Below are 14,525 nucleotides of genomic sequence, written 5' to 3' on the forward strand. Positions count from 1 at the left end.
GTAAGCTTCCAAGCGCTGCGTTCCCACTGCTCCATCCTCCGCACTAGCCACCTCCCACATGCTCAGTGCCCCCATTTATGTTCTCTTGTTGCCCCGGGAAAGCCATCTGCTGGCTGCAGCTCTGACTAGCTCCCGCTCTGCTGCAGTCATTGATTACAGTGACCATCCTTAGGGCAGTCTGAGTCCTGATTCTAGTCTCACTTCAGCATGTATAAAGCAGGAATAGCGCCACCCAAGTCAGCAGTTACGCTGGGATAATAAAGCCGGTGCAGTTAGACCAGAATCAGGCTCTGTGTCTGTGAAGCCTTGTACGGACGTTGATCGTTCAAACCTGACAACACCCCTGTGAGTTAACCAGTGACCTTACACGCTCAGGGAAACTGAGGCAGGGAGGTTCTGACTTGCCCAACGCCGTACAGAGAATCGGTAGCTGAACCAAGGTCTGGAGCTGGACTTCAAGCCTCACGTATGTTTCATTAGAACGTTCGGCTTCTTAGACCTCTGCCTTCCATCGGAGAGAGCAGCCAGCCCATACTGTGCAGTTGTTGTCTACAGAAAGTTTTCCCGAGGCAGAGATTTTACCGATCCCGTAACGCCGAATCAGATGTGTGACTGCACAGGAGGCCCTCAGGACGGTTTGACTTGTGCTATGCTGGGTTCTGTCTGCTGTCAGAGAGCCGCTCACTCTGGGAGCAGCACAAATCCAGCCAGGGGCACTTCTGGGCCAGGGTCAATTGTGTTGAACTCCCAGTTGAATTCCCGTTCCACTGCGTTCCACTACACTGAGGCTAAGGGAGCAGTTTTGTCGGGGGGACCCAGGCAAGGTATTTTGTTTAAACACAGACAGTCCTTAGCCATAGGTAAGCTGGCTTTCCTTTGGCAATGTACCAGTTTGTTTTTCCCTTGCAGGCCAAACACTCTTCAGTCCTGTCCCACTAGTTAAAGAGGTGGGGTTAGTTAGAGGAGCTGTTGCTTTTTGCATCGTAGGTTCTCTTCCCCGCTGGAGGTGCAGCCGCTCAGAGGCACTATTAGCTGCTCCAGTTGGGGTATAGCCCGCTGACACCGTGTGTGTTCTGCAAAGGAGGAAAAGCCCCTCCAAGCCTCCATCGCCCTGCCAATCTCTTGGGTAACTCAGAAGCCTGCTAACTCCTCGTGTTGTCCTGCAGTTCCAGCAACAAGCTGAAATAACACATGAAAGGAGGCTGTTTCCCCCATTTGGGGTTGCGGTGTTTTAATTACCCACTGTGCTGCCTTTAAACATAGGGGGGAGAGAGCGCATTAAAAGCCAGGCTTTAACAGACACAAGTGATGAGGCATCTGTTCAGACAGGGGTCGTTAGCTGGCAACATTTGGAACCCTTTGTCCCTCCTAGTTTGGGGTGTTTCTTACAGTAGCCAGCCCTCTGTCATGCCAGCCGAAAGGTGAGAGGAAATGGGGTGGTTTATAATGGCTCACAGTTGCGTTCAGGTGAACTTCCCATGAAATAGTTTTCTAAGACCCCATTCACCACCCGGACCCAGTGCCGAGGTAACGTGGCACCAGCCGGTCCCCACCCGGACCCAGTGCCGAGGTAACGTGGCACCAGCCAGTCCCCACCCGGATCCAGTGCCGAGGTAACGTGGCACCAGCCAGTCCCCACCCGGACCCAGTGCCGAGGTAACGTGGCACCAGCCAGTCCCCACCCGGACCCAGTGCCGAGGTAACGTGGCACCAACCAGTCCCCACCCGGACCCAGTGCCGAGGTAACGTGGCACCAGCTAGCACGTTCTGTTCTCTGCACCAGGAGATGTTTTTCAGACATGAAGCTGTTAAATCACAGTGAAACCTGCACTAAGGATCCTTTCCTACAGGCAAACCCCTGCCTTGGGCAACCACTTCAAAGGATGTCCAAGATTCCCAGGCCACGTTTGCTCAGCCTTTGCTTAAGGATCAGCCTGTTTCTTGCTGGTCACTTATGTCTGCAGGTTCGACTTCAGACGTTAATTCCATGTTCCCTTAGCGCATCATTGCCAGCTACCGAGATACTGCTCGGGAGACTATGCTCGATCTTTTCTCATCCTTCCCCTTCTCAGGCCAGATTGGGTCTTTGCAGCTGCAGGCTGGTGTTCTTGGCATCAGAGCTCCGGGCTCAATTGCAGCATAAACGAAGCCGCAGGTGGTGGCGTCACTAGCCCCTAGATTCTGTGGTAGATCATCCATCATCATAAGAATGTAGATGGGGAAATCTCATGATCATTTAAAGCCATGGCTCCTAACCTCTCTTGGCGCCTCTATCAGTTCATCAGAGTATGGGGGAAATGCATCTGTGGAGGGTGGCTGAACTGCATAGCCGATGCATCCCTATCTTCGCAGACCTACAGCCGCGTGCCCCTCACTGAAGGGGAGAGCTGCCCAAGCAGAGTACCTGTGTGTGGTGGGGAGGGGATTGTTCCAAACCCTCCTTATGAGAACACCCTGCACCATGCCTGCTGTGTGAGCTGCTATGGTCAGCACTCACCCTGTTGAATGGCAGGCAGGCAGTGATGGCGTGATGGCGCCCAGCACAGGGAGGGATGGAGGGGGACACCCAGGACACACCAGAGCCAGAACCCTTGGGCGCTAGCTCCGATAGACTTGTTTGGTGAACCCCTGGCTCCACTGAAGTTAATGGCAAAGCTCTCATTGACTTCAGTGGGGTCAGAATCGTCACCTCTTGTCTTTCTCAGGCTGGGTGAGCAAAACTGCAGGGAAACAGGCAGGCGAGCATTTGGGTCTTTTACTGGAAGGGGCTGAGTGAGTTTGACGCTCTCCCAGGAGCGCAGCTTCCATGCCTGGCTCTCACTTCTCCTAGGGGACTTCTGACCAGCAGCTGGGCCTGGTGGTGCCATGCTTAGTGATTTCCCTGTAACTTCCTCGCAAAGGGAAAACAAATGAGCCGTTTCAAACTCCTCGCTCTCTCCTACGCTTGGTACTTAAAGGGAATCGGTTGCAATCTTCTGCCTCTCTTTCCTTCGGCAGGGCTTGAGAGAGGCTGACATGAAGTGGAGTAGTTGTTAGGCCTTCCTGTTGTATGTGATTTAGCTGATTGCTGAAGACTGCTCCATGGCACTATCTGCTTCAAGATGCTGAAGCTTCTTGTCCTATGTCTTCTCTCCTGCCTTGCCCTGCTATGCAAACCTGTGGAATAAACGCCAAAATACTCGGGCTGGGGTTGGGGGGAGGAGACACTTTCTCCCCCACCTTCAACTCCCAGTCAACAAAACTTGAATGGGCTACATTGAAAGTTCTCCTCTTTCTGGGAAGCTGCCTCATCAGGACAAATAAATATTTTCTCAAACCAATGAGTCACTTGAAAAGCTCCCTCCCACCGCCCCACTGCCCTCTGCCTTTCCGATTCCAGGCTCGCTTTGCCAGCAGATGGAGTGCTGCCGGCAGCTGCAAGGCCAGAGCTTGGGATCACAAAGGCAAACATGGAGAACAAACAGAGAGATCTCCCGGCTTTCACTTTAATCTTCTGTCTCTTGCTCTCCTAGGTTCATGCAGCATCCAAAGAATTTTGGTGTGATTGCTTCATTTTTGGACAGGAAGGTAAGTTGATTTGGTTTGTAACGAAGTGATTTTAAACCCCTTATCTGTCGCTGTCTTTCATTTATCTCAAGTGTTTCTCTAGCATCCGTCCCCAAAGTATCTAATGCACAGAGCTATTCCTCCTGTTGAAAAACCTTTTTATAATGCCCGGTGTTGCCACAGAGTCTCTTTCATCAAAGAATCAGTCACTTTATAAATCCTGTATTTGCTGTGGAAAGGCAGCTACTTCTGGGGCAGAGGGAGCCAGCGAGGTGGCTGCACACTAGCCAGAGGAGGGAAAGTGCTGGCCAAGGACATCCGGGCATAGCCCTACTTTTATGAGAGAACGTGGGACTGGAATGTCTGTGGAGAGCAGGCAAGGACCTTCGTTTTTATGGTCTCATCTGAATGACCCCACATGAAATGAAGTAGATGGGTCTTGGCTCAGCTTGGAAGGGTGTGAGGTGGAGTCATCTCTAAAGGGATTTGGAGCTCAGGGTCCCAGGGTGTCAAACCTACAGTGTAGGCAGCTAAACCCACGCCTCTGCTTTATCCCACATTTTGTAGGCATCTCCCATCAACTGGACTGCCCTGTATTGGGGGGTAGCAGACATCCGTCGTGCCCTGTACAGTGTGCTGCCCCTGTCTCGGCTCAGGGCTGGACCCCAGAGATGTTGTGAATAGTAACCCACTGATCTCTTGCATTATTGTTTTTCTTTTTTTAATTCTGAAAAACCATCAATAGCCAAGAGGTTTTTTGTGGTGGGTAGACACTGAAAGGGCACGTTCCTGATGGATTGATTTACATCAAGGGACTTTCCTGACCCCCACTAGTTGGACAAACAGAGGAAGCATTTGAAAAGCAGACCCCAGAACACAGTGAATCTTCTGTTCCTCCCAAGACAAAACAAGTAATCTGTACGAGAGCGGGGCAGCCTGGAGGTTTGGGTGGTGTCATATCAGTAAATCCTAAATGGGCCCAATGTCGCGGCATCTGGGAAGGAAGTCTCTAGGCTAGCACTCAGTCCTAGCCCTTTTGACCTGTAGATCTCAAACACTTTGCAAAGGAGGGAAGCATCATTATTGCCACTTTACAGATGGCGAAATTGAGGCAAAGAGCAAGGAAGTGACTTGCCCAAGGTCACACAGCAGGTCAGTGGCAGAGGTAGGAATAGAGTCCAGGTCTCCTGAGTCCCAGACCAGTCTGTTAGCAAAGAGACTGCCCTTCCTCTAAAAGGATGGGATCTTCTAGGACATGGCCAGCCACTTATTGTCCTGGTTGTCCAAGTTGCAAACCAACTTCTGTCTCAGGGGAATATCATCGTAGCCTGGATTAACACACTCAGTTTCTGGAGCAGAAAGCTCCACTTTTCATCCCAACTGGAAAACAGGGCAATAGACACACAGACCCTCTTCTAGAAAGCCTAGCAGGCACATGGCCTATGAAACACCAAGATCTTCCCAGTTCTTCCACGTCATTAAGTCAGATTTGTTATGCCTTGGCTGGTACCAGCAGTCTGCTCTCTCTTCCAAGCTATAACATGTCTCTGCATTTTAGTTATACTCTTTTACAACACAGGCTGTAATTATGGGACCCAACATGTCCACTCGCCTGTTGTGATGGCAGTCGGAGAGAGATGCTCAACATAATCAACTAATACATTTTAAAATTTGTTTTTCAAACATTTGAAATCGTTTGTAGTGATTTTAGGCTTGGTCTACACTAACCCCCCAAATCGAACTAAGGTACGCAACTTCAGCTACGTGAATAACGTAGCTGAAGTTCGAAGTACCTTAGTTCGATCTTACCTCGGTCCACACGCGGCAGGCAGGCTCCCCCGTCGACTCCGCGGTACTCCTCTCGCCGAGCTGGAGTACCGCAGTCGACGGTGAGCACTTCCGGGTTCAACTTATCGCGTCCAGACAAGACGCGACAAGTCGAACCCAGAAGTTTGATTGCCAGCCGCCGAACTAGCGGCTGGGTATAGACGTACCCTCAGTCCATGGAACAGGTGACTGTGTGTGTGTGTGTGTGTAAGTGTAATCGGGGCTATGGAAAGGGATCCAATTAACGCTTTAGAACAACCAGACTCTGTTTTGCAAACAGCTTTATTCTCCCTGCGTGACTACAACAGCCGTGTCGGCAGGTACTGTGCAGCCTACTTATCCTGTCGACAGAGCCGCCTCTGTGCATGCAGAGCTGCTCACTGTGCGGCTGCCTTCTGTACTAGAGCACCGTCGTGTTCCAAACTCCCCTTTCTCCGGTTTTCTAATGCAACTGGTCCATACGTCGTTGCTCTAGGCTGGGGCCTGCCTCTCTCTCAGCATTGTAATTGTTATCCAGGCAGCAGCTTCTGAATGCAGAGGACTCAGTATGTCAGATTGACAGTGAAATGTGTTCAACCCAGCAGTTGTGGGATCCAGCACTGCCGGCGCTCCATTCTGGATGAGGGGCACTGATAGGAAGGGGTCCCAGCTCATCACTCTAAAGTTTGCTGGGTGTTGAGTGCCCTGGGCATGCATGGGGGCTTGCTCTGTTCCATGGCTGAGCATTTCTCCTAAATCGCTGGGCCCATCCTGAGCTCTCAAGGGAAAGCCTTGCTCTGGGTGGGTGTGGGAATGGTTTTTTTGCCCTGCATACCTCCGGTAATCGAAGGAAACCCTGCTGTATCGGGGTCTGGACACATGCAGTGTGTCACGTGTGCCCAAACACACAGTGCTGGAATCCTGTGCTCTGAAAGAATGCTAGTGTCAAAAGTGCCATGCTCCGTAACTTCCTGTGTCGTTACAGACGGTGGCAGACTGCGTGCTCTATTATTACCTGACCAAGAAGAGTGAGAACTACAAGAACCTGGTGAGGAGGAATTATCGACGAAGGGGGAAGAATCAGGTAAGAGGTGAAGACGGATGCACGGGACCTTTAGCCCAGGGGTTCTCAAACTGGGAGTCGGGACCCCTCGGGGAGTTGCGAGGCTATTACATGAGGGGTTGTGAGCTGTCAGCCTCCACCCTAAACCGCGCTTTGCCTCCAGCATTTATAATGGGGTTAAATATATTAAAAAGTGTTTTTAATTTATAAGGGGGGTTGCACTCAGAGGCTTGCTACGTGAAAGGGGTCACCAGTACAAAAGTTTGAGAAGCACTGCTTTAGCCGGTCTCTCCTCCTGACCACACAGCAGCAATCCTTTATATTCACAGCCCACAAGTGTCAGGTTAAGGTGACCCATACCCGATCATTCCTCCTCTCCCCAGGGAGTGGGTGGCCTGGTGGCTGGCCGCAGTGGCTCTTCCCATCAGGGCACTGATCTTGGAATTGAAAAGCTATTTGGGGCCTTGTCGTGGTCAGAGCGGTTCACTGACTGGCTCTCGAGGTGTTGTCGTCTGGGAAGTGGTGACATTTATATATTCTCCTCCTCCCCAGCTTATCAGTAGATTTAAAAAAGAGACTATTTAAAAAGGGAATTAGTGCTTGTGAAAGACCAGAGAGGTTGGAGTCCTCTGCGTACACAGTAGATACAGTCTAGGCAGTAGAATAAGTTTCCCCAAGCTGTCTACCACTGCACCTCACTGCCACGGCTCTAGGGACAGCCAGCCTTACGGGTGAGAAGAATATTCAGTCCCCTTGGGCCATTTAGATCTTTGCCTCCCTCAGACTGTCAGCAAAGGTAACCGTTGTGGCAGTGGCTTTTGTGATAAGGATCCTTGAGATGTATCTGCTCCTTGGGAACTCAGCTGAGACCACTGAACTCATTTCACAGACAACCGAAAAGAACTGGCAGTGGCGCGTGGTCACCCTGTGCGGTCAGCTCCAGGGCTAGATTTGAGCCAGTGACTGAAAGGTCACATTAACTCTGCCACTGAGATTTTCCAAGCTGTCTAAGGGAACTGGGTGTCCACGTCTCTTAAGCAGCATCGGCCGTCTCAGCCCACACCTTTAACCCAGTGGAAAGTGTGCTGGTGAATCCCGAACCTTTAGGAACCGTCCGTTTCACAGAAGGGGGGCGGGGAGAATCTATTTAGATAACGTGATGCTAGGGAGGGGAAAAAAGGCTAATGCCATTCTTCCTTGTCCTATTATATTATTAACATAAGCAGTTCATCCTGATGTCTTGCTATAAGAGGTACTTGTCTGATTGGAAGGGAGATGGGTAGCTTTACCCCAATTTGATCTCCACAGCATTAAGACACCAGAATAGTTAGCACATGATGAATACCACAGACTGGCCCAATTTTCTCTTCTTTTTCAGACTTAGAAATAGAAAAGGCCTATTAGGTGATCCATCTCCCTGCAAACATGGGATGGTTCCCTGCAGTACATTTTATAGTGTTGACCATGGTCTGTTTTGTTAGATCACAGCAGCTAGGACGTGAGGCCACATTCATTCCTTGCTCATATCAGAGGCACATGGCTAATTCTGATTTCAGTGTTGAATTGAGCAAGTAACAGGCACGGGAAGTGAATTTACCACCCTCCTCTGCTTGTAGATGTGCACCTGGTGGTGACATACCTGCATATACTTCACTTAGTGTGTTTTATTTACATTTTAGGTTATAAACCATACTTGCTTACAAAAAGTCCCCGGGGGCTTGCTCACAATTCATGAATGGGCCTATGCGTGATCACTAGAAGTAGGGTTCTGTCATTTTGGAGGCTTGTAAATGTCAAGCATTTGGAATTTGAGGATATTGATTAAAATAAGAGTGTCGGATCGGAAGTTTTGAAGGGGTATGTGGAATAATCAAGCCTTTATTAAATCTATTATTATTACCAAGCGCCCAGAAGTGTGCTAGGTGCTTCGCAGAAAAAAGAAAGCTGTATGGACAGATTTTCCATGGGCGTAATTTGGCATCGTTCTGTTGAAATCAGTGCATGGGTTGATTGGAGGTGGTGAAGTACAAGGGAACAATGAGACAAAACAGGGTTGGTATGAAAATTCGTGGTCTCAGCGCATAAGGTTTTCAGAAACCCTGCAGCTGTCTGAACAACAGGAGAAAGGGGGCTTCTATGCAACCTTCGTAACATCAGTCTGCATTCCACCTTGTTAACTAGAATTGATGCAGTTAAAGCATTGAACTTGCCATTCTAGATAGAAGAGATTTAAACATGAGAAACTGGGATTTAGTAGAGCGGGGGAAAAAAAGAAATGTAGTGTTTGTCGTAGCAGAGCATGCAGCTAAATGCAGATAGACATCACGTTTCAGCTGGGTCTTTTGTTGCTCTGTTTATTCTTTTGAGAAGGCAATATTGGTGGTTTTATTTGCTTTGAGGAAAGAGAGGCGCTCAGGGCGGGTAGGAGATAATTATAAGATGAAATGAGCTTTTCTAATGTCAAGACTGTCATTGTGGTCTAGTTATTAGAACATAAATTTAAAAAATTCCCATAGCTGCTTTGGCCGATTGTCCCCTGGCAAAGGATATTCCTTGTACAGCTGCTGTTTACTGCTGAAATAGCTCTTGCTGCAATCAGGGACTTCGCAGGCTCTACATAATAAAACCAAGGAGGTTGGTGTTCTAACTCAGAATGTGGGCTCAATGGTTGGTATGTTTTCCAAACTAGAATGAGAGAAAGGTGAGCAAATCTGATATCCTGTCATTCCTACTCCCCCCTCACCAACATGCTAACACTCTCTAAAATAATGACTTTGAATTCAATTTAAAAAATCACACTGCCGTGCCCTTTGGCCTTTCAGCACTGGATCATTTAACAATTTAAGGGCAATTCATAATCTTGAAGTTACAGTCTTAATACCTTAACCCCAGATAGAGTACAAAGTTAATTACATACTGTCTTTATGTCTGTGTTTTGTCAGGCGTTCTACAAGCAGATAACAAGCTTAGCTAATACACATGAGCTTGTGTTAATGGGGGATTTTAACTTCCCTGATTACCTGTTGGAAGACTCTTACATAATATGCAAAACATAATATGTCCTGCAAGTTCTTAGCATGTGTAGGGAACAACTTTCTGATTCAAAAAGTTTAGGAAACAACTTGGGGGTCATCCATTTTGATCTGGTTTTGACCAACAGAGATGAATTGGTTGCGAAGGGGAAGATGGTTGGGAAGTTGGGAGGAAGTGAACATGATGTGATAGAATTCAAGATCCTAAGAAAAGGAGGACACGAGAACAACAAACCAAGGACACTGGATTTCAAAAAGGCAGATTTCAACCAACTCAGAGAAATAGCAAGCAGGATCCTATGGAAAGACCAATTAGGGGGGAAAAAAGGAGTCAGAGGGCTGGCAGTTGCTAAAAGATGTAATACAGGAGGCTCAACATTAAGCTATTCCGACACAGAGGAAAGAGAAGAGCCACAGAAGACCAGCATGGCTGCACAAAGAACTTTTTAGCTATCTGAAAACCAAAAGGAACGGAGGGGCATGTCCCCAAGGAAGTATAATGGGAATAGTGCGAGCATGTAGGGACAGAGTCAGGAAAGCCAAGGCAAAGAATGAGTTACAGCTGGCAAGAAATGTTAGAGACAACAAGAAGGGGTTCTACAAATAGGTTAGACACACACAAAAAAGATCAGGGATGGTATGCGTCCTCTGCTCAGTGGAGAAGGTGAGCTGGTAACAGAGGATGATCGGAAGCCGGAGCTGCTTAACGCCTACTTTGTTTCAGTCTTCACACAAAAAATAACGTGACCAGATAGATGACTAGTGAAGTTAACGTAGACAATACAGGGGGAGGGATGCAGATCAAGATAAGTAAAGAACACATCAGAGATCTTCTGACTAATCTGAATGAATTCAAATCAGCGGTGCTTGGTGCTATTCACCCCAGGGTGCAGAAGGAATTAGCTAAAGAAATCTCAAAGCCATTGGCAATATTATTTGCAAACTCATGGATGACAGGAGAGGTCCTGGAAGCCTGGAGCAGGGCTAACGTAGGGCCCATCTTTAAAAAGGGGGGGGAAAGGAGAAGTTGGGGGACTATAGACCGGTCAGCTTGACCTGGATACCTGGGAAGCTACTAGAGCAATGTCTAAAACATTCAATTTGCAAATACTCGGAGGATGAAGGGGTGATCACTAGCAGCCAGCATGGATTTACCAAGTACAAATCATGGCAAGCCAGCTTGATTTCCTTCTTTGACAAGATAACTGGTTTAGTGATTAGGGGGAATGCAGTGGACATAATATACCTGGACTTTAACAAGGCTTTTACTATAGTACCACATGACATTCTGTTAAGTAGCTGGAGAAATGCAGGCTCGGTGGAACTGCCATTAAGTGGATACATAATCGGTTAAACAACCGCAAACAAAGAGTAACTATTAATGGACTGTCAGATGGGAGGTAGGTCTCAAGTGGGGTTCCACGGGGATCTGTACTGGGTTCAGTGTTGTTTAACATCTTTATTAATTACCTGGATGAAGGAATACAGAGCATACCGATTGGATTTGCAGGAGAGTTGCCAACACTTTGGAGGGTAATGCTAAAAATTCAAAGGGATCCTGATAAATTGGAGAACTGGGCTATAGACAACAAAATGAAATTCAACAAAGACAAATGTAAGGTGCTACACTTAGAGAAGAAAAATCAAATGCACAAATTCAGAATGGAGGATAACTGGCTTGGCAGCAGGACCTCTGAGAAGGATCTGGGAGTTGTGGTGGATCACAGCCTCAATATGAGTTAGCAATGTGATGCTGTTGCAGAAAAAGCAAATGCAATTTGAAGTTGCATTAACAAAGGCACAGCAGACAAATCACGGGAGGTGACTGTACCGCTTTACTCGGTGCTGGTTAGGCCTCAGCTGGAGTACTGTGTCCAATTTTGGTCACCAATGTATAAAAAGGATGTAGAGAAACTGGAAGGGATCCAGAGGCGAGCGACAAAGATGATCAAAGGGATGGAACGCAAGCCATATGAGCAAAGGCTGAAGGAATTGGTTATGTGTAGTTTGGAAAAGAGGAGATTAAGGGGGGATATGATAGGGGTCTTCAGATACTTGAAACGCTGCCTTAATAAGATGGAGAAATATTATTCTCGCTTGCCACAGAGGGCAGGACAAGAGGCAATGGGTTCAAACTACGGCATAGCAAATTTAGATTGTTTCAGGAAAAACTTCCTAACGGTAAGAACAGTAGGACAATGGAACAGATGCCTAGAGAAGTCATGGACGCTCCTTCGCTGGAGAGTTGCAAAAGGAGGCTGGAGCCATCTGTCTTGGATGGGTTAGACACAACAAATGCTGCATCTGGGCCGGGGGGGTAGACAAGATGACCCTTGCGGTCCCTTCTAACCCTGTGGTTCTATGAGTCTATGAATTCTTTACCTTTTTCAAAAGTTTTCTAATATATAATTTCATCATCACTCTAAAACTTTAAAAAAAAATCCGATCAAATATTACTGTGCACATTACTAAACAGTTACTGCACCGGGTTGAATTGAAATTTACATGCAGGCACACATGCATGGAGGGTGTAAACTCTTCAGGACTTCCTAGACACAGTCTCCTTCAATGACTTACTCAGCTTCAAATTCACTTCATGGTATGAGGGAATGTGTTGCTTCAGTCTTGTGTACGTGGCGAATCTGACTGGCTTAGCTCTAGCCGAATAACTCTTCCGCTCTTCCAGCCTAACTTCCCCATGTAGGCGCTCTGTTTTGGAATAAAAATGACTTCATTCCATTACAAATTACTCCATGCAGCCTAGTTCTTGTGGAATAAAGTCCCTTTTATTCCAGAATCGAGAGCCTAGCCAGAGGAGTATACCTGAGAAGCTACAACGCGGTAGTAACTGCGGTAGCTGTGCCGGGCGGTTTCCTCACACAGACAAGTCCTAAGTGAAAGCCTCACTCCAACTGCAGGAAGGCAGGTGGCGCAGCACAGCTGGGGGCAGTGTCAGCATGCGGTGGATTGTCCGGCTATAGAAAGTCACCGGTTGACTCAGACAATGAGAGGGAGCCTGTGATGTTTCTCCTCACGCCTCATCCAAAGTGTATCAATCAGGCTGTTGGGCTCGGGGTCAGTTTCATAGATCAGCTGCTAACTAAGCCAACTGCCGTGGCCAGGATGATTCAGAGGTAAATGAAGTCATCTGGCTAAGTGTAAACCCCCCCGTGCTGAGTCCCTGGGCAGGCCCACAGGATATGCTGTCATGGCTCTCCTGCTTGGCGTTGCAGTCAGCACTCAGATATTCCACAGTGAAAGCTGCTTCCTCGAAAGTGTCAGAGCTAATGAACATTCTGTATCCTCTCCACTGACGGCAAAACAAACTGCCCATCCTTACTGCGCAGGAGACCACAGCTGTATTTTCCCCTATGTAGTGACATTTGAGCCGGCATGTTGCAGTGATTGAAGTAGGGAGCTGGGAGCCAGAAGTCCTGTTCCAAGTGACTACGAGTGACTCACTATATGACCTTGGCCCTTGGGCAGCTTGAATAGTTCTTGCCAGGCCTGAGAAACATTTTCCCATGCCCACCCTCCCCTGCCCTCTGCCAAAAAAGCAATTGCATTATTTTTACAGACTGCTGTCCCACACCCAAAAGAAACCCATTTCTTGTCCCCCGCGGTCACTGCAGTAATGTGAAGGAACAACACAAGCTCTGACTTTATAAACACGCCGTTCATTTTACGTAAACACTGTGTCAGACTGTCAAACTGTTGAGCTATTAAATATCTGCAGCAGAGACATGGCATGTTGGGCAAACTTTCCTTACGTTGTGTGTGTCTGACTCCATTTATTGGATGGGCATACGTAAGGCATATTGGGAGTTCGTGTTCCTCCCCCGTTTCACTTGCTTGTCCCGTCAGTGCACTTCCATGGCTCAAGATTACTTACAATGCAGAAGAGCAAGGTCCTCATGTAAATTGATGTAACCATAGACGTCAGCAGGAGCTTGGTCGATTTTACACTGGACAAGGATCTGGCCCTAAGATCAACAAGTTGTTTACATGAAGAATATATAGCAGGATCTTCAAAAGCACCTAGGTACCTCCCTTCCATTGAAATCATGGGATTGGGTGTCTAAATAAATTACAAATCTGGCCCATAAGTTTTAAATTTACCTTTCCTCAGTTACCCAGATCCGTTTTCCCCCCTAAACCTTTCATTGCTATAAAGGAAGAAGTTTGCAATAAAATATCATCCTGTAAGCAGTACTCACCCAGTACCTCGTCAGCAAAGCGTGGAAGTGGAACACGCTGCCTTTAGTGGGACTTAAGCATGCGCTTAAAGTTGAGCGAGCGCCTGAGTGCTTTGCTGTATCCAGACCACAAGTAACGTCTCACTGCAAGCGGAACTACTTACGTGGGTGACAGTTCCTTGTGTGAGGGACTCGGAACCTACCGAGTGAGGGGCTGGGAGGGCCTCACTACCAGTTTAATATCACTAGCCTGGGTTTGGTTTGCCGATTCCCAGGCTCGTGTGGCATGCAGGAACTCTCTCACTAGGAAGAGAGGGTGCTCGGGATCGAGTCCCAGGCCCAGCTCGCTTTCCATAAAGGTAGCTAATCCTCTCGTGCTGGAGCACGGTAATGGATCCCCATGGGCAGGCCGTTTGTGTTTGACCGAATCCCTCATCAGAGCCACAAACTTCAGAATTTTTAACTGAACATTTGTTGTCAAAGTTACTCTTCATGGAGAGCAACGTGCTTCTGCTCAAGGCAGAGGGCCAGATGGGGCCATTTCGTTTTTAAGCCAAAATCCCCACTGGGAATTTTACTTGGAAACTGATGGCGCAGGATGACTCAAAGCTTTTAAAAGCCACCACTTCTGATAGGAAAACGGATCTATTTCTGGGGCAGCCACCTCCCACGCCTTTTCTTCAACTCAGAGTGGGCTTATCCTTATATTGAGGCAAATTGCAAGGGTCCCCCCACCCCACCCCAGGGAAAACCTCATGATTTTTCAAATAAATATCCCATTTTTATGGATAGTCAAAACTCCTCTCTTTTTTTTTTTCTTCCCCAAATACAACACACCAGGGAAAAATAATCTCACCATTTATACACAAAGATCAGAAATCA

The 14,525-nt window shown here is 47.8% G+C and overlaps 1 protein-coding gene across 35 annotated transcripts in view; it reads left to right on the top strand.

Moving 5' to 3' along the window:
• NCOR2 (nuclear receptor corepressor 2) overlaps window positions 1-14,525 on the top strand; it is a 395,046-nt gene that overhangs the window by 267,020 nt on the left and 113,501 nt on the right. For 21 of the 35 annotated variants that reach the window (XM_065568675.1, XM_065568667.1, XM_065568670.1 and 18 more), the window contains 2 exons: window positions 3,513-3,567; window positions 6,338-6,435. In XM_065568675.1, coding sequence (XP_065424747.1) covers window positions 3,513-3,567; window positions 6,338-6,435 — 153 coding nt within the window. Of the gene's footprint in view, window positions 1-3,512; window positions 3,568-6,337; window positions 6,437-14,525 lie in introns of all 35 variants that reach the window. The other 14 variants (XM_065568677.1, XM_065568676.1, XM_065568680.1 and 11 more) reach the window with 1 other exon arrangement.

Source organism: Chrysemys picta, chromosome 15 (genome assembly GCF_011386835.1).
Source record: "Chrysemys picta bellii isolate R12L10 chromosome 15, ASM1138683v2, whole genome shotgun sequence".
NCBI classification, from domain to species: domain Eukaryota; kingdom Metazoa; phylum Chordata; order Testudines; family Emydidae; genus Chrysemys; species Chrysemys picta.